This window comes from Zeus faber (assembly GCF_960531495.2).
Source record: "Zeus faber genome assembly, chromosome: 9".
Lineage (NCBI taxonomy): Eukaryota > Metazoa > Chordata > Actinopteri > Zeiformes > Zeidae > Zeus > Zeus faber.
In genome coordinates, this window is record NC_137197.1 from 22,798,839 (window position 1) to 22,822,630 (window position 23,792).

Below are 23,792 nucleotides of genomic sequence, written 5' to 3' on the forward strand. Positions count from 1 at the left end.
TTAACAATGTAGAGTCCCACCTCCTTGATACCCTCCCCTCGCTGTTCTAAACAGTTAGAATCTCAATCAAGTTTATAATAAAGTGCTGCGAGTTCCACAAATAAGTGGGGCGCTGGGTAAGACGGCGGGTCAGGAGAGTAAACAAACTTACATTCTAATACATTTCTCAGTTCATCTTCCCTTCCATTAAGACCTGAGATGCAAGTTCAAGTTTGCAAGTTTCATACGCAAGCGATGACGTGCAGCCGGGCGGTCAAAAAGAACAACCCAGTCTGGCCTGCAAACAACTACTCACTAAATAAAGTATACACCGAGACAGAATACTGATTTGAAATGAACATGACTAGATAAGTAGTATGCATGGTTTCAGAGCTCACACTCAGACAACTACATAGTCTGCAACAGTAGTGAACCGTTCGTCCTGGAAAAACACAACCTCAACTGTAGTTTCTATGAAGCGATTCAAGGTTTTTTACTCACGGTGCAAACAGCCGGAGGCTATGGCAAACTGAACTAAAAAATAGCAATAGCAAGAAAAGGCACTCATGAATAAGTACTAGTACTCAATGAAAAGTGACTAGTGAAATTGAAATACATATTAGTAACAATGGGAAGAGATACTACATAGTCACAGGAAAATGTTTAATATATGAAACACAGAGCCGCATAGGATTCAATGCCAAAATTGTCCAAATTGTGAATAGAAACATTGCAATAGTTACTAGTATCTAATATATAAGTACTAGTACCATATAGCATTTTGACTAGCAAAACTAAACTAGTTACTAGTACTGTTGGAATAGCAACTACAGTAGTAACTCACTATACATACTCGTAATTTTTAAAAAGTGACCAGTTCGTCCTTTGGATTAAATGTTAAAACAGCTTTTCATACGAGGCCCAACACACAGAGTCTAATACAGTGTTGCTTTAAAATTTACCTAAATAATTGATTAAAAGATTAATGAACTCATGTTTTTGATAATGGATTTTTGAAATGTTTGGAAATCAACCAATCTGTGTCAATGAACTTCAGGTGGTTTGATATATTTATGTATATATCTATATTTACATCTTTATAAATGTATTGCGCTGTGTCTCTCCTTACTTTTGAAAGTTTTCTCCATAATATTAACACATACATATTTACACCGATCCGCCACACACATTAAAACCAGTGACAGGTGAAGTGAATAACATTATTCATCTGGTTCCAATGGCACCTGTCAAGGGGTGGGATATATTAGGCAGCAAGTGAACAGTCAGTTCCTGAATTTGATGTGTGGGAAGCAGGAAAATGGTCAAGCGTAAGGATCTGAGTGACTTTGACAAGGACCAAATTGTGATCTCTAGACGACTGGGTCAGAGCATCTCCAAAACGACAGGTCTTGTGGGGTGTTCCTGGTATGCAGTGGTTAGTACCGACCAAAAGTGGTCCAAGGAAGGACAACCGGTGAACTGGCAACAGGGTGGTGGGCACCCATGGCTCAATGATGCACGTGGGGAGCGAAGTCCAGCCCATCTGGTCCGATCCCACAGAAGAGCTTCTGTAGCACAAATTGGTGAAAAAGTGAATGCTGCTCTGATAGAAAGGTGTCAGAACACATAGGGGTGTAGCCACAGACCAGTCAGAGTGTCCATGCTGACCCCTGTCCACGGCCAAAAGCACCACCAATGGGCACGTGAGCGTCAGAACTAGACCATGGAGCAATGGAAGGTGGCCTGGTCTGATGATGAATCACGTTTTCTTCTACATCATGTGGATGGTCGGGGTTAGGGTCCGATCCGATGGAGCATCTGTGGGATGTGCTGGAATGATCCATGGGGCCCCCCCCTCACAACTTCCAGGACTTAAAGGATCTGCTGCTAACATCTTGGTGTCAGATACCACAGGACACCTTCAGAGGTCTTGTGGAGTCCATGCCTCCACGAGTCAGAGCTGTTTTTGCGGCATGAGGGGGAGCTTCACAATATTAGTGATTATTAGTGGTGGTTTTAATGTTGTGGCTGATCGTCGTATATTGATTCATTGATCTTCATATCTTTTTATTTTCTATGGTACAAAATTAAGTTATTCAGACTTGGATTCAGGTATTATTGTAATTTATTCAATTTAAAAAAAGGTATATGTAACACGATTAGACAAATGAAAAATATACTGAATATTTTAGGTGAAATACACAACAATACAATCCAATACATTTCCTACTTTAGACAATTTCCTTCTTTTGTCACAATGTGCCGTGTTGGTCCAGAGGTTTATTGTTTTTTTTTGTTTCTTGCATATTGCCATTCTTTTCTATTTGTATTACTTTATATTTATTAGCAATTTTTTGATGAAGCTGTAACATAGCAAGTATCTACCTATTATTATTACGCTTTTGCAGTTTTCCTCAGACTATGGACGAGCCTCCTGAATTGGTAAGAATTACTGAGACACGTAGTGCTGCACATTCAAAGGTTAAAATAAAACAACCAGATACCACTGCTTTACGTATAGTACATATTACAACTTTGCTGCTTCAAAAGAGCTATTTTATTTATGTGGGGGACATTTTGTCTGTTTTTTATGTGACACCTTTTATGATGCTGTCAAAATCTCAGTGGGAATATTCCTGCTAAAATAAAGGTTAAGTAAATAACGAGTAAATTACTTAATGTGAAACGTATGATACCTCAAAGTCATAGTCGAAAAAATAAAAAATCGTAAGAAAAAGACTACATATCGAAATAGATAATGAGTTATGTATGATGCTGCCTTTAAAGATCAAACTCAAGAGATCAATTGCATTATACGTCAGAGACTCCAGGGAGCGACGGGTTGTATCGGCTCAGCATCGTCACACACACACACACGCTGATAAAAAGCCTCCGTTCCTTCCCAGGAATCAGCATCAAGCCTGAGGAGGCGTCGACCGCACGGCCATGATTTAGGCTTTCAGTTTTTAATTAGCATATCCTTGCATCTTTATGAGTTTATGAACTTCTAGGACCAGATGACACGTTCTCGCGTCTATCTCTGCAGTGTTCGTTGAGACTTTTCCAACCTTTTCTCCAAATGATCTCAAATTAGAATTCAGATCTCGAGACTTTCATGCACAATGCACACGTCCAACCTCGCGCAGAACCCGGAGACGGAGCGGCGCACTCTGGCATTCGCTTGGTAAGATCTTCGCGTCTCTTTGGCCAACATTTCTTCAAAACGATGTCTCGTCGAGTTCTCAGTCTGGATCAACGGTCACATGGTCGTGTTGAAATGCCCTTCCGCTGCGGTCTCGCTGTTCTCCCCCCAGGTTTTAAGGATTAAAAGACGGATGTCCCCGATGGCCGACCACTACAACGTCTCGTCCTTTCTGACCCTGCAAGGCTTCCACCTCCCGCCCGACGGCGTCCTCCCCGCCTTCCTCTTCGCCGTGCTGAGCTACCTGATCATCCTGTTCTGCAACCTGGCGCTGATCATCACCATCGTGCTCAACAGGTCCCTGCACCAGCCCATGTACTACCTGCTGCTCAACCTGCCCGTCAACGACCTGATCGGCTGCAGCGCGCTCTTCCCGCAGGTCATCAAGGAGATCCTGCTCGACACCCGGCGCATGCACCACACGGCGTGCGTGGCCCAGGCCTTCTGCATCCACGTCTACGGCCTCGGCGCCGTGTTCATCCTCAGCGCCATGGCCTACGACCGCTACGTGGCCATCTGCTGCCCGCTGAAGTACAACGTCATCATGACCAACGCCCACGTCATGAAGCTCATCGCCGCCGTGTGGGGCCTCAACGTGCTGGCCATGGCCGTGCTGTTCTACCTGCTGCTGCGTCTGCCGCGCTGCCGCTCGCTGATGACGCACTCGTACTGCGACAACCCCTCGCTGCTCAGCCTGGTGTGCACCGACACCTCCGTCAACAACGTCTACGGCCTGGCATTGGTCGCCGTGACGCAGGTCATCAGCCACGTGGTCATCCTGTACACCTACCTGCAGATCCTCCTCACCTGCTTCAGGTCCAAAGGGTGCGACACCAAAGCCAAGGCCATGCAGACGTGCGCCACGCACCTCATCGTCTTCCTGCTGTTGGAGTGTCTGGGCCTCTTCACCATCATATCCTACAGACTGAATGATATTTCGCCGCACTTGCGACGATTCATCGGCGCGTCGGCGCTGGTTTTCCCCCCGATGTTAAACCCCATTATCTACGGGCTTAAGACCAAGGAAATTCGTACAAAATTGGTGCAGTTTTTCAACAAAAAGATTTCCTTTCTGTAGAGTGGAGCCATGACAAGCCAACCATTATCCTCTTTAATCTGAGATTATTTCTGAGTTCCGAGTATATTCTGTGTGTATACTATGAAAAAATGTGAGTGGCATTTTTAAGGGACAATATAAAAACAAAACGGGTACTTAATATTCATATGATCCCATTGATAGTTATATTTATGTATTGTTATACTCTGTTCATGTGAGAAGAATGCACCGTCACTTGTGCCTGGAACTGAGTACTGACTTTAATGTGTCACATGAATTCATTTTCGAAAGGTTTCCTAAAATATATATATTTTTTAATTAATTTCCAGTAATATATATAGTATAATAAACTGTAATATGGGCAATACGTCATGCACGGACGTTTGGCCCGCTCAAATGCATTGCATAAGTACGACAATGAAAGTAGGCAACCTAATCTGCCATTTTTCATTGTACAATTCAAATGTAATTATACATTTGGTTTCTGTTTTTGTCATGTTATGCATATCTGCTCACTTGTAATTAGGAACTGAAATCATAACGATATCAGATTATAAATACTAGTGAACGAATGTAGAAAATTATGGATTATAACACCAGTACAATGAAAGGAAAAAAAAAAAAAAGATATTGCAGTGTATTTGGTGAAATAAATTAAATTACAAATTAGACTATCCATGCACTTGTGCATTTAGATACGTGAGATTTTGTGTGGGAAGATATACAGATTTTAAAAATGAAACGTGTATACAAATGAATTGCATATGACACGTTTAATAATGCATTGACTAAATAAAGAAAAAAATCTGTATTAATATTAAGCTTTCTGTAAAACATATTTCGGTTTTTTAAGCCAGTAGATAGTCTTCTCATTGAATTAAAATAATAAAATGTATGTTGTGGTATCCCAGAGGATATAAAAGAAAAGCTGCTAATGAATATGACTGGAATAGAGTTTATATCGTGTTCTAAGCGTACTGACAGAATATTAAATTATTTGTAGAATCAGAAAGTGAAAACAATTAAAAGGTAAATATTTTGAAATGACAGTGTGGGGGCGTGGTTTATTAATAATAATAATAATAATAATAATAATAATAATAATAAACAGGATTTATATCCGACCACAAATAGATGTTTCTATTTTCTTTACTCAAGAAGAAACAGGATAGGACACTCCCCATCATGAAAAGACCAAACTTCAAATCAATAAATAAAACAGTAAATTCAAGAGATGCTTGAAGGACGGGGTCTTTCTTCCTTCAACTGTGGGCTCCCCTCACTGTTGCACACCCTCACCCAGCGCTTGAATTATCGCGATGATGTTAAAACCGAGAATTCTGACTTTGATCCCAGAATTCTGTCTCTTTTATTTTAAGGTAAAGGTAAGTGCTTCACATATATGATCGAGTTTCATCCATTACAAACAAAATCATTAAGTTTAAACTAATTTAAATATTTGCCTTATTATAAAAAAATATATATATTCATATAAATTGGTGAAAAACAAAAAATGCTTACCAGTTGGTAAAATTTACTCTGAATTGTTTCTACAAGAATATGTGTCACTATGTATCCCTCTGTCTTTATATTTTAACTTATTTTTTCATTTTTTTTAGTGGTTTAAAGAACTGGATATGCAGCATGAATGTTTTCTCTTTTGAAATTAAAATGTAAATGTAAAAAAATGAAAAAAAGTTTACATATGTTTTGTGTTTATTCCCATTTAGTGGTAAAAATCTTTTCACCTTTCACCAATCACCTTTTTTCCTTTTATTTTATTTTTTTTACCCCTGGACATTTATCAGTAATGGCCCAAGTTCTATTCTATAACAATACATGGATTATGAGACAGGACATTGGGAACTGACGACCCAGTCATGAAATGATCCTGCTTGTACCTTTACAATCCAAGGGGAAGGTTTATATTAATCAGTACATTTATATTTGGACATCTTTCAAACAATCTCTCTATCTCACAGTAATGTATGTCATACATGCCAACCCTGCCACGTTTTCCCCGGGACTCCCCCGGGACTCTCCCACCATCCTCCATTTCGAATTTTTTCCCGTAAATCTCCTCGTTCCCTCGTTCCTCCGAACAAAAGCAATAAAAACAGTGTGTTTTTATTGTATTTTTTTCCGTTTTCTCAGTTTCCTAATTGAATGACACAAAAAAAAGACCCATTCGTAACAGGGACACTTTCTCAGTCCTTCTCTTAGCGCTCCCCATTTCCCTTATTTTAAAATCCCAATGTTGACAGGTATGATATATGTATATATACATATACACATTGCTGATGTACACATCTTCAAGACCTTTTGTACCAACTACATATTAACTGTCAATAAACTCATTAGGAAAATAAAGTCCACTTTCTGCAGTTCACTGAATACAGTACTTAGGGGATCGACAAATTAAGTAAAAAAAAAAAAAGTCACTAGCAGCATGGCTGACCAGGAAACATTACATATGAACTTGTCCATTAGTAACAGTCTATGTTTTTATTTTAGAATAATTTTGCAGTATTTCATGAATAAAAGGTAGTTGTGAACCACTTTTCAAAACAGTGGTTTCACTTGTATATCTGTATCTGTGTGTGTGTGTGTCTAAAATAAAATCAGAAAAGAGAAATGTCAACCCTACCGTATGTTATAAATGTAAATAAACTGACACTCCTTTAAAAATCTGCGAGTCGGTCCGGTAGATACCTATCGTTTAGGAACCGGTGCCATAGTGGTAGTGGGTGTCCAACCCAACGGGATGTTAAAAAAAACACCCCGTGCATGACCATGTTTCCATTCAGAGTGTGCACGGAGAGGAGGGTTATTCAGACGGGTCAGTTGTCAGTGAGAGAGCGAGAGAGAAAGTCTATCGCTGCTATAATGAAATACAATTTTAAACCCATTTTAAATAGTAAAAAGAAAAAGTGTGTGTGTGTGTGTATACTATATATATATATATATATATATATATATATATATACATATATATATATATATATATATATATATATATATATATATATATATATATATAAAAATCAATGTGGGGCCAATGTTGATATTTGTTAAAAAACAACAACCTTGAAAATACCGTAAAAATAAATAAATAAAATCGCCAACGCTCAGGCCCAGTGGGGGGCTTGCAATACATTGGGGGAAACCCTGGAACATAAGATGAGATAAGACAAGATAAACCTTGACTAGTCCCGCCATTGGGAAATTTGCACCGCTACAGCAGCAAAAAGTGACGGCAGAAAATAGAGCATATCAGGGTGAGCGCTATAAGCACTATAAAATATTTAGAAAACATATACCTGAGTCGAACCAACATAAACAGGAATCAGAGTAAAGAGGAGTCAAGAGCGTATTGCACATACTGTATTTCGACACGTTGCACACCAGCGATTGTACTTTTTCTTTTTTTTTTTATAAGAAAAAATTGCACTTGGATCTTTCCACAGTTGTGCGTGTGTGCGTGTGTGTGTGGTCTGCTGCGTGCGCTGTTGGTTATAAGATAGGATGGAACGGATGGAATAAACACACGCTCACCGCTATCCCCACTCATACTGTTGCGTCAGTAAGCCTCGCCACCGTCGACGTGACGTATCGACCCCGCGTTGAACCTTTCACCGGCGAGAGCCCGCGCGCGTCCCATCCCCGCGCGGTCCCGCCTCCGCCGCGTGGCGCCGCCTTTCGCGACCCGCCGAGTCATCGCCGCCTGATCCCGGCGGCCGCCAGGGAACAGCCCCGGGGACTGCGTCGGTCCTCCAAACGAACGGCGTGGATATTTATTCATTGACGATAGATGCATCTAGTTCAGGCCCGGCGCCATGTTTGCATTCGGGGTTTGGGAAGCCTCCGCAAACCAAGCAGCCGCCTTGCTCTGCGACACTGTTGTTCGCGGCGCATTTACGGGGACGCGTGCGGCCTTATCACGCACAGCCGGCAGAAGGCGGGCGGGCGGGGGGGGTGGGATTTGAGTTTGTCTCGGCGCTTGTGCCCCCGCCGTGCGCTGCGGGGGGCAGGGCGAACCCGGCCTCCTCGGGCGCCCTTTTCCGAGGCGGTGCCGCACTCGATGTACGACACGGCGGCGCCCAGGTGCTACGCGGCCTCCCTCAAACCGCTCCAACTGCAAAAATGAATCCATAACTAATCATTACTAGTCACTTGTTCGCATATATGTGTGAACGTCTGTGACAAACGAACCTCTTGAAGAATCTCGAATCTTGAATAATCCACCTGGGACACGCTGCTCCCGAGCGGCTCAACGGCGCCATCTGGTGGCTATCAGCGCAAACGACCTCACTCAAGACAGCGATGCAGGTACTTCAACAAAACAATGAATAAATACACCAATAATTACACGCGAAATAAGATATGAATCAATGACAAAATATATATATATTTTGAAATGGCTGTCTGGATACTTCTACGAGGGAAAATGTTTCCTCACGTCATACACCTACGAGCAGGATATTCTGCTCAATCGCCGCCGACGTAAGGCACATAACGCAGTGCGCAGCGTGACGAGGCTGAAGGGTCAAAGTTCAAGGGTAAAATCAACCTTCACGAAAATAGAATTTAAAAATACTAATACAACATTATAAATAAAATCTTCTTCTTCTTTCGGCAAAAATAAAACTCCAAATTGAAGAAAGTGAAGTAATATAATAATAATAATAATAACAACAATTATTATTATTATTATTATTATTATTATTATTATTATTAATAATAATAATAATAATAATAATAATAACAACATGATACATGAAACTACATGGGTTCGGCCTGATCCTCATCCGAATCGGCTGTGGGGGACGGAATTGTAAATTAGTTTTACATTATAGCTATTGAAGGGTATGGAAGTTCGGTGAAACATATTTTTATTGTATTGCCGCCAATTGCAAAATTTCAAATTTTTCAATTGTATGTGTTAAATATTTGAAATATTTAAGTAAAACTCTTTTTCCTTTGTGAAACAGAGTGCATTGGGTGATTCGGAGGAGAGATGACAAGGCCGGTCAAATCCACAACATCTGGACAAAACAATCAGACAAACCATCACAGTATTTATAAAGATCTCACCGTTTGTTATAGTTGTGTATTATTAAAAATGGCAATATTCAGCAATTCCTTACATAAGGGAAAATAAACAATTTACAACTTGTATTAAATTGTCAAATAAAACAGTTTTTAATAAACATTGTGTTATATGTAGTTATATAACCAAAAAAGATAATGTTCGGGAATCTCATTTTTATAAAGACAGCTTGACATTTGTAATACATGTATTACTGAAAGCAAGCTATCTTAACAAGGGTAAATAAAGAAATGATTCACCTTCACGTTGTGTTTTCACATTATTTCTCGCGCATTAAGTTCCCTCATTAGTTTTTATTTTTTTCACAGTATTTTTCTTGAGTATTTTCTTGCAGAATATTGTGACTCACCTCGATGGCTGGATTTTTGGACAATTGCTTCTTTATTGTCTTACATCTTCGGCTATTTTTCAGCATTTGGAACAATAACAAATACAAACTTTGTAATTATTTTACATAACAATCATAATAAATACATGTTATTTCATAAATATAATAAGTAAATGTAAGCTTTAATTTGTACTTCATTGTATTTTTTCTGTTAATAATCTCAATTGGAAAATTCCGCATTATAGATAACTTGTCACATGCTGTAATGCAGACAACATTTATGGAACTTTAACATAAATTTTGCATTTTAATTATTATGGAAGAACTTGTCAATACTTAACACTTTGTCTTTTCATTTAAGTTGGCTATGTTTATCCGGAGGAAGTCTCTTTAAAACAACAGTCTATTTTTTACTTAAAACCAAACCTTGTATTTTTTATAACAATTACAAAAATAAAAAATAAAAAAAAAATAACTTACTCGCACATTCGTGATATAAGTCGAGTTCACTCGACTGGATGTGGTCACGAGTTGATATAGACTAGTTTATTTCGGATTTTTTCATGGATCCGGCAAAGTAAGAGAAAGATTATGAAATCAAGGAATGAACTTCATTCCTTTATTAAAACGTAGTACTATGAGTAGTATGAAGGCCGAGCAGTTCTGCAGAAAGGCTCTCTTGTTTGCCCAGACTCAGACTCTTATTCTCTGTCCTGTAGATCCATCTCTTTTAGGCTGTCATAACATCCCGTGCATTTTTACCTGATGTGGGCACATGTTTATCTTTGCTGCTGCGAAATGTTCACACACTCTGCACATAGCTATAGTTTATCTTTCGTCTCTGTGAAACGTACCCACGCGTTTCCTGTCTTTCAGGTTGGTCCCAGAATTTCTTTCATATAGCATAGAGGCAAGATAATTATTATACTTTCGTTATATGTATAGTACATAATAATTATATTTCCTTTTAACATATAGTACATTTCTCCCATAGCATCTGGAACACGAAAACACACAAACAATACAATTACTTCATAACACAAAAACAATAAATACAAGTTACTTTCACTGTGTAATATATTATAGCTATTGTGATATTGTCATTATGACTACATATGATGATGAATACTTTGAACAGAATATATTACGATTAATGTTATAACTAAATACAATTCATGACATACAACCAAATTAATTGTAAATGTCTGTCGGCTGGACCCCTAATACCATAGCATTACTACTATCATGAGTTAGAATTACAATGAAATTATGAACTAAATAATTAATATCATCATTTCAGTCATAATGATGCAGCCCTACTTCAGAATGAGGACCGCGACGTAGCTACGGCGTGGGAAACCCACAAAGAGCCGCAAACACCACCCGATTACAGAATTACACCGTAACCAGGCCGGAATGAGTGAACTTCTGCAGTCATAAAACACACCTGAACAGAGAGCCAACGCACACTTGTCCATTGAACTTTAACAAAGGGCCGACTACACTGGACCCTGCGCATTGCTGCCTGCAGCTGTATTTATTATTATTGTTGTATTATAATTGCCTGATACAGCGGAACTGTCTTTGACTCTCTTGTGTCTTGTCATTGAGCACAGTGCCACGGCACTTAAAAAAGGGCCGTTGGTGTCGACCATTAAAAAAAACAAACAATCTTAATCATGACGTCTCTTTCAAAAGACAATGTCCCGAAGAAACATTTGCTGCAAAGTGGAGACCAACAAAAGTTTACCGTTGTTATTGTCACATATTCATACCCAGGCAACTTTGCTCATTAGGTTAATGAGTCATTTGTTGATAGAAAGGAAATGAAACACAGCAGCAATCAGTGGCAAGCGGCCCCCCTGGGGTGAACTTCCCTCTCCTCCCTCGGGTGAGGAGCCTCGCCCGAGGCTTCACCTTCGGGCTCGTAAACAGCGACATTGACGCCATCCCTCGGTGGAAACATCTCCACTTCCAGTGACAGTTGTGTGTGCCAAAACAATGCACTTTATTGAGGAACGACATTTATATTGACAAACGCACCACCATCATTTCTTCAAAAATAAGGCCTCTGCATTTTATTGTAGGAATTCATTTTTTGCTTAATTTTTATTTTTTTTACATAGTGTTTTTCATATTTCGGAGGTTGTGCTTGACTAATAGAACGTACTGTATATGCAGGCCTCCGCCCCGCCACGTCTGTTCGTATGCCCCATACACCAGGATGTATTGTTTTTGTTGTTTTTGTTTCAAATGTCCAATATCAAGGTCATGTTTACGCAGAGTCCATGAAACACAACAACAATAAAGTGTTTCAGCCACGTTTGAATACCTGAATACTGATATGGATTTGTAATCAGGTGGAAAAAAAAAACCTGGTTAACCTTTGTGAGCTGTTGACCAGTTCGCCAACGAGTGCGGAACTGTCACATGGTTGGTTGAAACGAACTTTTGTGGTTGGAAAATGAGTTCCGCAGGGGGTTGATTTGCTGAAGAAAAAAATGGAATTTGTGCATTAAAAGGGAATGCATTTGTGCAATAGTGCAAAAGGGGTAGTTTATAATTTTATTTACAGGTTTTTATCAAGAAGAGGTGACCATCTTCAACAGCGTCTTTAGCCTGACGCCACAGGGGAGCTGCTGTGTGCTGAGGAGGAGCTTTGTTATCCCCAAAAGAAGAGTGGCCAGCATCAGCTCCACTGTGATATAACGGCACGTCACCTTCAGGAAAATATCCCTCTTGAATCTTGAATCTTATATTGAGAGAGGTCCACATGTCAGCTGCCACGCCGCTGCAGATGTGTGTGATTGTGCCATGACACTAGGACAAAAAAGGCCATTTCATTGTCAGCGTTAGAGGAATAGAAGTGCAATGGGGCGAAGCAAAGAGACAATGTTTTGTATCATATGGGGAATGTGCTTGTGCAATTTGGATCGGGATTGTAGATAGAATTTATTGATCAAATTATTTTCAAAATGATTGATTGGCCAGTTTGGCACCTATTCCCTCGCCAACCTGATCTAATGGTCATATTTCCTGGCCATATAATGTTTAAACTCCAGAGCTTCTCCTTGGCTGAGGTGCTGGATTTGAAATGCCCTAATTCTGAAAATTGAAACCAATGCTTTTTAAATCTATCTATCTATCTATCTATCTATCTATCTATCTATCTATCTATCTATCTATCCATCTATCTATCTATCTATCTATCTATCTATCTATCTATCTATCTATCTATCTATCTATCTATCCATCTATCTATCTATTTATCTATCTATCGATCTATCTATCTATCTATCTATTTGTTTACTTATTTATTTATTTATTTAATTCTTCTTTTTAACCTGTGCTGACATCACGCTGGGCATACAACACTGAGTATTTGTTCCATTGCAGGACAGAGTTAGTTTGCAAGTGGACTTCAATTTCTCAACCTGCAATGCATCTCTTTATTCATTCAGTTGAAAGGTTTATAAATAATTGTGGAAATATTACGCAATGTATACAATCATTTGTTTTTACTCCTGTAGAAGGCAAAAGTCCTTATGATATCCACCTTGTTTTAAGAAAAACATGTTTTATTCGTGATGTCATGGAGACTGTGTGACTGCGACGTATCTGATTGGTGGAGTACGTTGTTACCATGGAAATGTTTACCGCACTGGCTGATGAGTACATTTGATTTTTCAGAAAGGCGCAAATGCGAGCGAGCTATGTACAGTATGTCATACAAAAGCTGATATTTATATACAGTTAAATTTTATCTCTGAATGAAATTCATACTGAGGGTTTGACTAAACACATTGAAGAACATATTGGAAGTGAGATACTTCCTAGATGTATAAGTTATACATTGTGACAACTTCCATTAGATCATGTGGAAAAAATATATATTTTTTAAGTGTGACTCATAGGCTGCTGTTTTCTGTTTTAGATTCTCAAAACAGGAACACAGCAAATGAGCTCCAGGAGGAGGCTCATTAGTCACATCAACACTGTTCCCAAGTGTGTGATTAAACATTGTGTCACACGCACACACACGCACACACGCACACACACACACACACACGCACACACACACACACACACACACACACACACACACACACACACACACACACACACACACACCGATCAGCCACAAGATTAAAACCACTGAGAGGTGAAGTGAATAACATTCATCACTCATCTCGTTCCACTGGCCCATATCAAGGGGTGGGATTTATAAGTTCAATTTCAGCAAGTTCTTGAAGTTGATGAGTTGGAAGCAGGAAAAATGCTGAAAAAGTGAATGCTGCCGTGGTAGAAAGGTGTCAGAACACATAGTGCATCACAGCTTGCTGTGTATGGGGCTGTGTAGCTACAGACCGGTCAGAGTGTCCATTTGACTCCTGTCCACCACTGAAAGCACCTACAATGGACACGTGAGCATCAGAACTGGACCATGGAGCAATGGAAGAAGGAGGCCTGGTCTGATGAATCACCTTTTCTTCTACATCATGTGGATGGGCGGGGTTCAAGATTCAAGATTCAAGATTTTTATTTGTCACATACATATACATACTTATATACATATATGCAGTGAAATGTAATGCAACGCACCCGGTGATAGCACACAATATGTCCTAGGAGCACACAATATGTCCTAGGAAAGGTTAGGGTCCGATCAAGTATCTATTGGGATGTGCTGGAACAACAAGCCTGATCCATGGGGGCCCCACCTCACAACTTCCAGGACTTAAAGGATCTGCTGCTAACGTCTTGGTGTCAGATACCACAGGACACCTTCAGAGGTCTTGTGGAGTCCATGCCTCCACGAGTCAGAGCTGTTTTGGCGGCACCAGGGGGAGATACACAATGTTAGTGGTTATAAGTGGTGGTTTTAATGTTGTGGCTCATAATTGTATACAGTATATATATATCATCTGTGTTAATATTTTAATCTATATTAATTTATTAACTATAAAATATATATATAGTTTCCTTTTTTTTGTATCTGCTTCACTTACTTTGTACATGTAGGATAAACAAACCTTGTAATCCTTGTATGTGTAAGCATACAGGCCAATAAAGCCAGTGCCCAAAAATGACCTGTGACCAAATTTCTGCCACTGAAATTCAGGTGGGACACCTTGCTGATAAAGTCGTATGAACAAGGATGGTGCTGCACGCATAGTGACAGAGATATTGATCAATAAATGATAAAAAATAATCAAACGTTTTATAAGGCAAAGTGATAAACTTTGCTCTGAGCAAATTGTCAACGTGAGTGATTTCGTCAATCTCATAAACTCAGCGTTGCGTGTGTGACCCAACATGTACTTGGTTCGTACAGTTAAGCAGCTTCTCTGACACACTGTGTTACAGAGTGGTTGAGGGGCCAGGCCAGCACAGCAAACATATTGGATATTTTCACTGCACCGCAAAAATGTTATCTATTCTGTTTGTATCTTAAAAGACTTATTTATTTGTATACAATAAGAAAAAAAAAATCTAGTTTCTTAATCGAGGTTTGATTTAATTACTATCGTTGAAACAAGGACTGCATAAAAGCGCCACATGCCCCAAATGTGAAGACGCCTCCACTGAAGGACTTATCAAAGGTTAAAGGTTACTGACCACCGTTTAGTGATTCAATATTTGAAGTGTGACCACGAGTACGAGCAATATTCATAAAATACCATACATACAGTACTTTTATTATTTTAATTTCGTGATTGATTGATTGATTGATTGATTGATTGATTGAATAACCACAGCGAGGTTTCACTGTATGTTAAATCTTAATTGCAGCCTAAACAGGCGGATTAACAGTTGTGAAAACAAACACCTGGTGGCCGTGCTTTGAGAGCGTTGTTAACCACTTGGGATTTCTAACTCACCACTGGAAATATTAATTCATTTCCCATTTGGGGTTTTTTACAAAACCACAGCGGATTATTACTCAGGGATTTTGAAATCACGATTCAATTAACCAGGACGTTTGTCACCTTGGGGTAACACACAGGTCCATATCATTTTCTGTGAAAATGAGGTGACACTATTCGTCCCCGGGGGGAAATTCGGGGAAGGGATTTATCCAGTTCATTATCCAAACCCATTCAACCATTAGGCAATTTAACAAAGCATCTACTGCACCTGGAGACCACAACAATAACTAGATTCATCCAAACTGGCAACCTCCCAAAGAAATTAAAATAGTGGGAAACTTTTAAATATTTTGTCACTGCTCTGACTGGTCAGAAACAGCGAAGCCACTCGGGACTGAATCCCTCCAGGGCTTAAAGGTTAAAGGTCACTTAACATTCAGTGTCAACTTAAGGAAAGTGCAAAAGACCTACATGTGAAATCTAAAATATGTACTGAATTGACCAATGATTTTAATAGATCAATAAAATAAATGCTACCAAACTGACTTGGACTTACACATGACGACTCAGTTCATAAAAGTTCAAAAGCATCAAAGGTAACATCAACCACACCAAAAGCAATATTTAGAGTGGTAAACCACAATATTATTTTGTAAAAGAATCCCATCTTTTAGATGGCACTTCATAAAACAGCCATTCCATGTATTGTGTGATGTATATGCCCTTCTATATACTGTTTCCAATGTTGGTGGCAGGGTCCGGTTTTGATGCCTATTATTGTTGTTGATATCCTTCTTTTCGTAATCTCTTGAGGAGACACTCGCACAGATCCCCAAAGCGTCCAGTTTCGCAGGTCCTCAGCGAGAAAGTTTTGGGACCTGTGTTCACCTTGTGATGAGGACATCACGAGGTGAACATAAAAACCGGGAGGGGGAGAGCGTGATGCCACAGCAACGATCGGCGCGGACCAGGTGAGACACAACTTTAATGTTGAAAAACTTTATGGCTAAAATAGTCAATTGTGATTAGAGTATACTCAGAGTAATCCATTTAAATGCAAAATAAACATTTCCCCCTGATAGTGCAAGATTTATATGACTGAAGTGTACTGTATACTGATGACTTGCCATTTGTATACTATGCCATCTCCTTTATAGGAACGTTTTACTGCACCATGCCGGAGGGAAACCAGAGCTTTGTCACCGAATTCGTCCTTGTTGGATTTCCAGGACTGGAGTCTAGGTACCAGGGACTGGCCTCTGCCGTGTTATTCCTGGTTTACCTCTTCACCTTGATCGGGAACACCGCCATAATCTTTTTATTCACCACCGACCGGGGTCTCCACAAGCCCATGTACTACATCCTCCTAAACCTGGTGGCCTCTGACATTCTGTTCAGCACCACCACTTTACCCAAAATCATCGCAAAGTATTGGTTCCAGTCGGGAACCATCTCGTTCACCGCCTGCTTCATCCAGATGTACTTTGTGCACTATCTGGGCACGGTGAACTCCTTTGTGTTCTTCATTATGGCGTTGGATCGTTACCTGGCGATCTGCCATCCTCTCAAATACCCGATTCTGATTAAGAAATCCTCCATTCACGTGCTGAGTGTCACTGCGTGGGTGGTGGCGAAGGCGGCTCCTCTGATGATGGTGGTCCGGGCATACCCCCTCCCCTACTGCTCCTCCAACGCCATCGTCCACTGCTACTGCGACCACGTCGGCATCACCCGGCTGGCCTGCACCGACAGGGCGCCCTACGGGATCCCCGCGCTCATCGCCGCCCTGATCGTCCTGTTGGTGCCGCTGGCCTTCACCGTGTTCTCCTACGGCTCCATCATCATTGCCGTGCTGAGGATCGCAAACCTTCAGGGCCGACTGAAGACCATGTCCACCTGCAGCGCACAGCTGATCGTCATCGCACTCTACTACCTGCCGCGCTGCTTCATCTACCTCAGCGGCAACTTGGGCCTGAAGTTCAGCACAGACATGAGAATCGTGATCATCATGCTGTACAGCCTCCTGCCGCCCATGGTCAACCCACTCATTTACTGCTTCAGAGCCAAAGACATCAGGGAAAGTTTGCTGAAACGATTTAAGTGGAGGTTCAGGCCACAGAAAGCACAGGTTAGCGCTGTTTGTAAGGGCTGAAGAAAATCACGATAGTATGACATTTGTACTTTTTTAAAAGTTATTCTTTGTACATGATCTCATCTGGAATGTTTTGTAAAGCTGTAGAGTCATCATGCTTTAGCTTTGTTTTATATTATGCATTTTTAAGTACAGTTCTGTGGCCTCTATGTGAGAAGTACCAACTTAACACCTCAATTGCAAACTGTAAATCTTGAAAAGATTTTGTGGAAATTCCCACAGTACACCTCTGAATTTCTACTTATGTACCCAGGTGTGAGATAAATCAATAATGCATTGAACACACAACAACTTCTTGTCTTAGTCTCTGTTTATTTGAGATGGTTGCAGCCACCGGAGGCACAGTGCACACAGAGAGGTGCCTACGGCACCTACTGTATATAAACATCTTCCTTCCACACAGATCGGGCCAGGCCCTCAGCTTTCAAGACGGTATTGAGAGCGTCATGAGGGGGAGGGAGCGAGTCGCTATAGTGAAGGAAGAGATACAACAAGTTGTGTTGGTGTTGTGGTGAATCCACAGGTCGGGATGACGTGTGGTCCTTTTTCAGTTGTGTAAGGAAAATGGCACTGAGGCGGTTATCAGTAAGGACCCTGTAAGTAAGAGTAGGGACCCGTCACTTTGACAAGTGGGAAAAACCATGACGTTGGAAGTGAGAATATAACAAGGAGATAGTTATTCAACATGAGGTATTTAACCTGGTTCATTGTTCTTAAGGCAGTGACTATGACTATTCAGGTAATATCTAGAGTTCTAAAGTAATATCTATAATATTCCACTACATTCCCCCCTGTGATCATTACAATGATCACAAAAACACCTTAATGAGCATAACAAAACATAATATTGTTAAAATCCATGCATAATTATCATACAAAACGGCTACATACTAAGGTAAGCGGAAAAATCACAATAGGCTTGTAATTGATAACGCGAGACCCGAAAACAATATTCCTTTGACACAGGGTTTCATCATCAACAGAGTATGGGTCGCCTGGGATCCGGTCCGAAATGGAATGCAAATCAGGGTCGGATGTGTTCAGGGCGTTGTGGCCTGATGAAATATCCGCTTGGACCATCACTGAGGTAGTGGTCTTAGCCACACAGGCTTTCACGCATGCCACAGGAATAACCACAAAAACACACACAATGGTAATTGATAGCAAAGACAGAGAAGAGACCTTTCAACAATCAGCCACCCAGTGAACAAAGCATGTTGTATACCGCGCCAAAAGGGTCGAGGCCATGAACATTTTGAAGCTCGGTGAGACCGACTTCGGTGTCATGGGCATGGACGACTGATGTGGCATCAGAAATGTAAGAACAACATTCACCCCCCGTTATTTTCAACACAGCCCCTTGAGAGGCTAACAGGATATCGAGGGCCATTCTGTTCTGCTGTACGGCCCCGCTGATATCCGTAACGTCTAGCTGGACGGCAGATAAGGCAAGAAAAGAAAGATTTGTGTGCTTTTCTTTTTTTCTAGAATTGTGGTGGAAATTTACCACTGCACGCATCTGGATTTGTAATATTGTACCCAGGGGTGAGACAAATCAAATAAAGAATTGATTCCACAACAACTTCAGCCTTAGTCTGAGTATTATTTGAGTTAGGTGTATATGCAGCTATACGCTCTATCTCCACATACAAGATACACCTGTTCAGGAAGTGGTGCTGGGGAAATGTAGTCTGTCAAAGTGATGTTACTATCACAGCTGCTGTTTTCCAGCGCTGGGCCGTCCACTGATCCACCGAAACGCACATAATTAGTCACATTTGTTAATGGGTAAACCATGAGTGGGGGCCAATCTTTGGAACAATTTCTCTTGTGGGCTCTGACCTACAAAAAGGTACAGGTACCTGTACATGGTTGTAAAGGTACAACCATGTAAATGGGAAGTCATAGAAATGATGGATATGGTGTAAGCCCAAGGTTTCACTTGCACAGTTGCATCCAACAGTTGGGGCCTGTGATACTGGGGTACAGGCTAACCAGGCTCCGGGCGCAGTCCGGTGCGGTCTGGACCAGGGTCATCTGTATGCGATGTTTGAGACCCTTGTATGTTTAGTACTCCCAGGTATATTGTCTCTGATACTGATTTTCCCTGTAGCACAAATATGGACAGTTACCAGCGCCCCACCCACATCACATGCAGTTTTCTTTTTATTTTGGGCAGCACTATACGGGGACACAATAATCTTGATTATTGATTGTTATTCATCTTAATGACACCCTGACAGCGGTAGCACAATGAGTATGGAGATCCCAAGCACCAATGCACATTGTTCCCCTCATGCCCCCGGCATCGGCGGAACGGGTGCCAAGGCCACTCCGGATCGGCCATGATGCTTTGTGTCGTCTTCAACTTCCCCCCACGGGAGAAATAATGCAGCTGAGCAAGGTAGGGTCTTCAACTGACCCCCAAGAGGACAGTAACGCTGGTAAGCATCAAACTTAACTGTATATAAACAAATAAAACAAAGGGTAAATGTGGGGTGTCATGGATACTCCACAAAAACCAAAATGAGCTTCTATTAAGGCATAAGTACAGGTACTCCTCACTTAACGACCGAGTTCCGTTCTTACAACCAGGTCGTAAAGCGAATTGGTCAATAAGCGAGGGTCCGTGTTATTTCACAGTAAGGGGGCGTGGCCATTGTTGTGCCATTGCCATTGCTAGTGGAGAGAATTCTGACAGAATGTGGGAAGGAGACTGAGACTGAGAACGGTGATGAGATGAGATGTATACAGTGTATATACTATATATAGTGTATATAGTGTATATAGTATATAAAGGGTGATACGCGATGAGATGCTTGACGCTGAGACGCCGCGGTATTGTACAGCGTACAATAAAGACTGGTCAGAGAGCTGGTCGCAAGTCTGAACGGTCGTTAAACAGGTAGGTCATTAAGTGAGGAGCACCTGTACACCACCGCGGGGAGGTGTGTGTGTGGGGGGTGGGGTGGGGGGGTTTTAAGGTTTATAAATAATTGTGGAAATATTACGAAATATATACAATCATTTGTTTTTACTCCTATAGGCGCCACAAGTCTGCATGATATCAACCTTGTTTTAAGAAAAACATGTTTTATTCACAATGTCATGGGGACTGTCTAACTGCAACGTTTCTGATTGGTGGAGCTCGTTGTTAGCATGGAAATGTTAACCGCACTGGCTGATGGGTACATTCAATTTTTCAGAAAGGCGTGAATATGAGCTATACGTACAGTATATGAAAAGTAAATGCTGACATTTACATACCGTTAAATTATGTCTCTGAGTGAAATTCATACTGAGGGTATGACCAAACACATTGAAGAACATATTGGAAGTGAGATACTTCCTAGATGTATAAGTTATACATTGTGACAACTTCCATTAAATCATGTGGAAAACATTGTTATTATTTTTTTCAAAGTGTGACTCATAGGCTGCTGTTTTTTGTTTTAGGTTCTAAAAGCAGGAACACAGCAAATGAGCTCCAGGAGGAGGCTCATTAGTGTGTCACATCAACACTGTTCCCGAGTGTGGGATTAAACATTGTGTTTGTGGTTCCATGTACAGATTGTGTGTTAAGTCATTTTTCCATCAAACATGTTTACATCATGCCTCACGCTGTAATATCAATGTTTGTTTTGAAAATGCTGCTTGCACATTGCACTCATTGTACACACACACACACACACACACACACACACACACACACACATACATACATACAGTAAACACACCGATCAGCCATAAGATTAAAACCACTGAGAGGTGAAGTGAATGACATTCATCAATCATCTCGTTCCACTAGCCCATATCAAGGGATGGGACTTACAAGGCAGGAAGGAAAGTTCCATTTCAGCAAGTTCTTGAAGTTAAGCAGGAAAAATCTGAGCGACTTTGACAAGGGCCAAATTGTGATGTCGAGACAACTGGGTCAGAGCATCTCCAAAACGACAGGTCTTGTGGGGTGTTCCCGGTATGCAGTGGTTAGAATCGACCAAAAGTGGTCCAAGGAAGGACAACCGGTGAACCAGCAACAGGGTCATAGGCTCATTGGTGCATGTGGGGAGTGAAGTCTAACCCGTCTGGTCTGATCCCACAGAAGAGCTACTGTAGTACAAATTGGTGAAAAAGTGAATGCTGCTCTGATAGAAAGGTGTCAGAACACACAGTGCATCACAGCTTGCTGTGTCTGGGGCTGTGTAACTGCAGACCGGTCAGAGTGTCCATGTTGACCCCTGTCCACCACTGAGAGCACCTACAATGGACACGTGAGCATCAGAGCTGGACCATGGAGCAATGGAAGAAGGTGGCCTGGTCTGATGAATCACATTTTCTTCTACATCATGTGGATGGCCGGGGTCAGGGTCCGATCCTTTGGAGCATCTGTGGGATGTGCTCGAACAACAAACCCGTTCCATGGGGGCCCCACCTCACAACTTCCAGGACTTAAAGGATCTGCTGCTAACGTCTCGGTGCCAGATACCACAGGACACCTTCAGAGGTCTTGTGGAGTCCATGCCTCCACGAGTCAGAGCTGTTTTGGCGGCACGAGGGGGAGATACACAATGTTAGTGGTTATTAGTGGTGGTTTTAATGTTGTGGCTCATAATTGTATACAGTATTTATATATACTGTATATACTCATCGGTGTATATATTAAAATTTATATTCATTTATTTATTACAATTGAATACATCTGCTTCACTTACTTTTCATTTGTATGAAAAACAAACCTTGTCATCGTTGTATGTGTAAGCATACAGGCCAATAAAGCCTTATTCTGATTCTGATGTATAATAATCTCCTCTATTGATGATGGATTGACTTTTAAAAATATTTTAATTGATTGATTGATTGATTGATTGATTGATTGATTGATTGATTGATTGATTGATTGATTGATTGAATAACCACAGCGAGGTTTCACTGTATGTTAAATCTTAATTGCAGCCTAAACAGGCGGATTAAAGGTTGTGAAAACAAACACCTGGTGGCCGTGCTTTGAGAGCGCTGTTAACCACTTGGGATTTCTAACTCACCCCTGGAAATATTAATTCATTTCCCATTTGGGGTTTTTACAAAACCACAGCGGATTATTACTCAGGGATTTTGAAATCACGATTCAATTAACCAGGACGTTTGTCACCTTGTGGTAACACACAGGTCCATATAATTTTCTTTTAAAATGAGGGAACACTATCCCATTCAACCATTAGGCAATTTAACAAAGCATCTACTGCACCTGGAGACCACAACAATAACTAGATTCATCCAAACTGGCAACCTCCCAAAGAAATTAAAATAGTGGGAAACTTTTAAATATTTTGTCACTGCTCTGACTGGTCAGAAACAGCGAAGCCACTCGGGACTGAATCCCTCCAGGGCTTAAAGGTTAAAGGTCACTTAACATTCAGTGTCAACTTAAGGAAAATGCAACAGACCTACACGTGAAATCTAAAATATGTACTGAATTGACCAATGATTTTAATAGATCAATAAAATAAATGCTACCAAACTGACTTGGACTTACACATGACGACTCAGTTCATCAACATAAAAGTTCAAAAGCATCAAAGGTAACATCAACCACACCAAAAGCAATATTTAAAGTGGTAAACCACAATATTATTTTGTAAAAAAATCCCATATTTTATGCATTCTTTTAGATGGCATTCACGCCATTCCATGTATTGTGTCATGTATGTGCCCCTCCAAATGCTGATTCCAATGTTGGTGGCAGGGTCCGCCACGCGCAAGAGGTGAATGGCAGCCGCGGTGAATTTGATAAAGCAATGTTGCTCATTGTGGTCCAAAAAAGAATTACCTCAGATGAAAAAAATACCCCACCTCATATATATTATCGTATTTATTTTTGCAAAATAGTAGGTTTTTGAAATGTGAGGTTTGCAACATTAGAAAGGTGACAATAGTTGGTAAATACCACAATATATTATAAATATGTTATTGGATAATTGTATTTATTCCATATTACCTTACAATTCTATGATCCATCCATCCATCCATCCATCCATCCATCCATCCATCCATCCATCCATCCTTCCATCCATCCATCCATCCATCCATCCATAGA

At 40.7% G+C, this 23,792-nt stretch overlaps 2 protein-coding genes across 2 annotated transcripts; both read left to right on the plus strand.

Annotated features, from left to right (window-relative positions):
* Positions 1 to 3,323: 3,323 nt before the first annotated feature.
* Positions 3,324 to 4,259, plus strand: LOC307234847 (olfactory receptor 52E4-like; the record flags this gene model as incomplete). Its single annotated transcript, XM_080006711.1, has 1 exon — positions 3,324 to 4,259. The coding sequence occupies one exon, from the start codon at positions 3,324 to 3,326 to the stop codon at positions 4,257 to 4,259; it is 936 nt and encodes a 311-aa protein (XP_079862837.1).
* A 12,461-nt stretch (positions 4,260 to 16,720) lies between these two features.
* LOC307234848 (olfactory receptor 2AT4-like) lies at positions 16,721 to 17,698 on the plus strand (the record flags this gene model as incomplete). Its single annotated transcript, XM_080006712.1, has 1 exon — positions 16,721 to 17,698. The coding sequence occupies one exon, from the start codon at positions 16,721 to 16,723 to the stop codon at positions 17,696 to 17,698; it is 978 nt and encodes a 325-aa protein (XP_079862838.1).
* Positions 17,699 to 23,792: the final 6,094 nt, after the last annotated feature.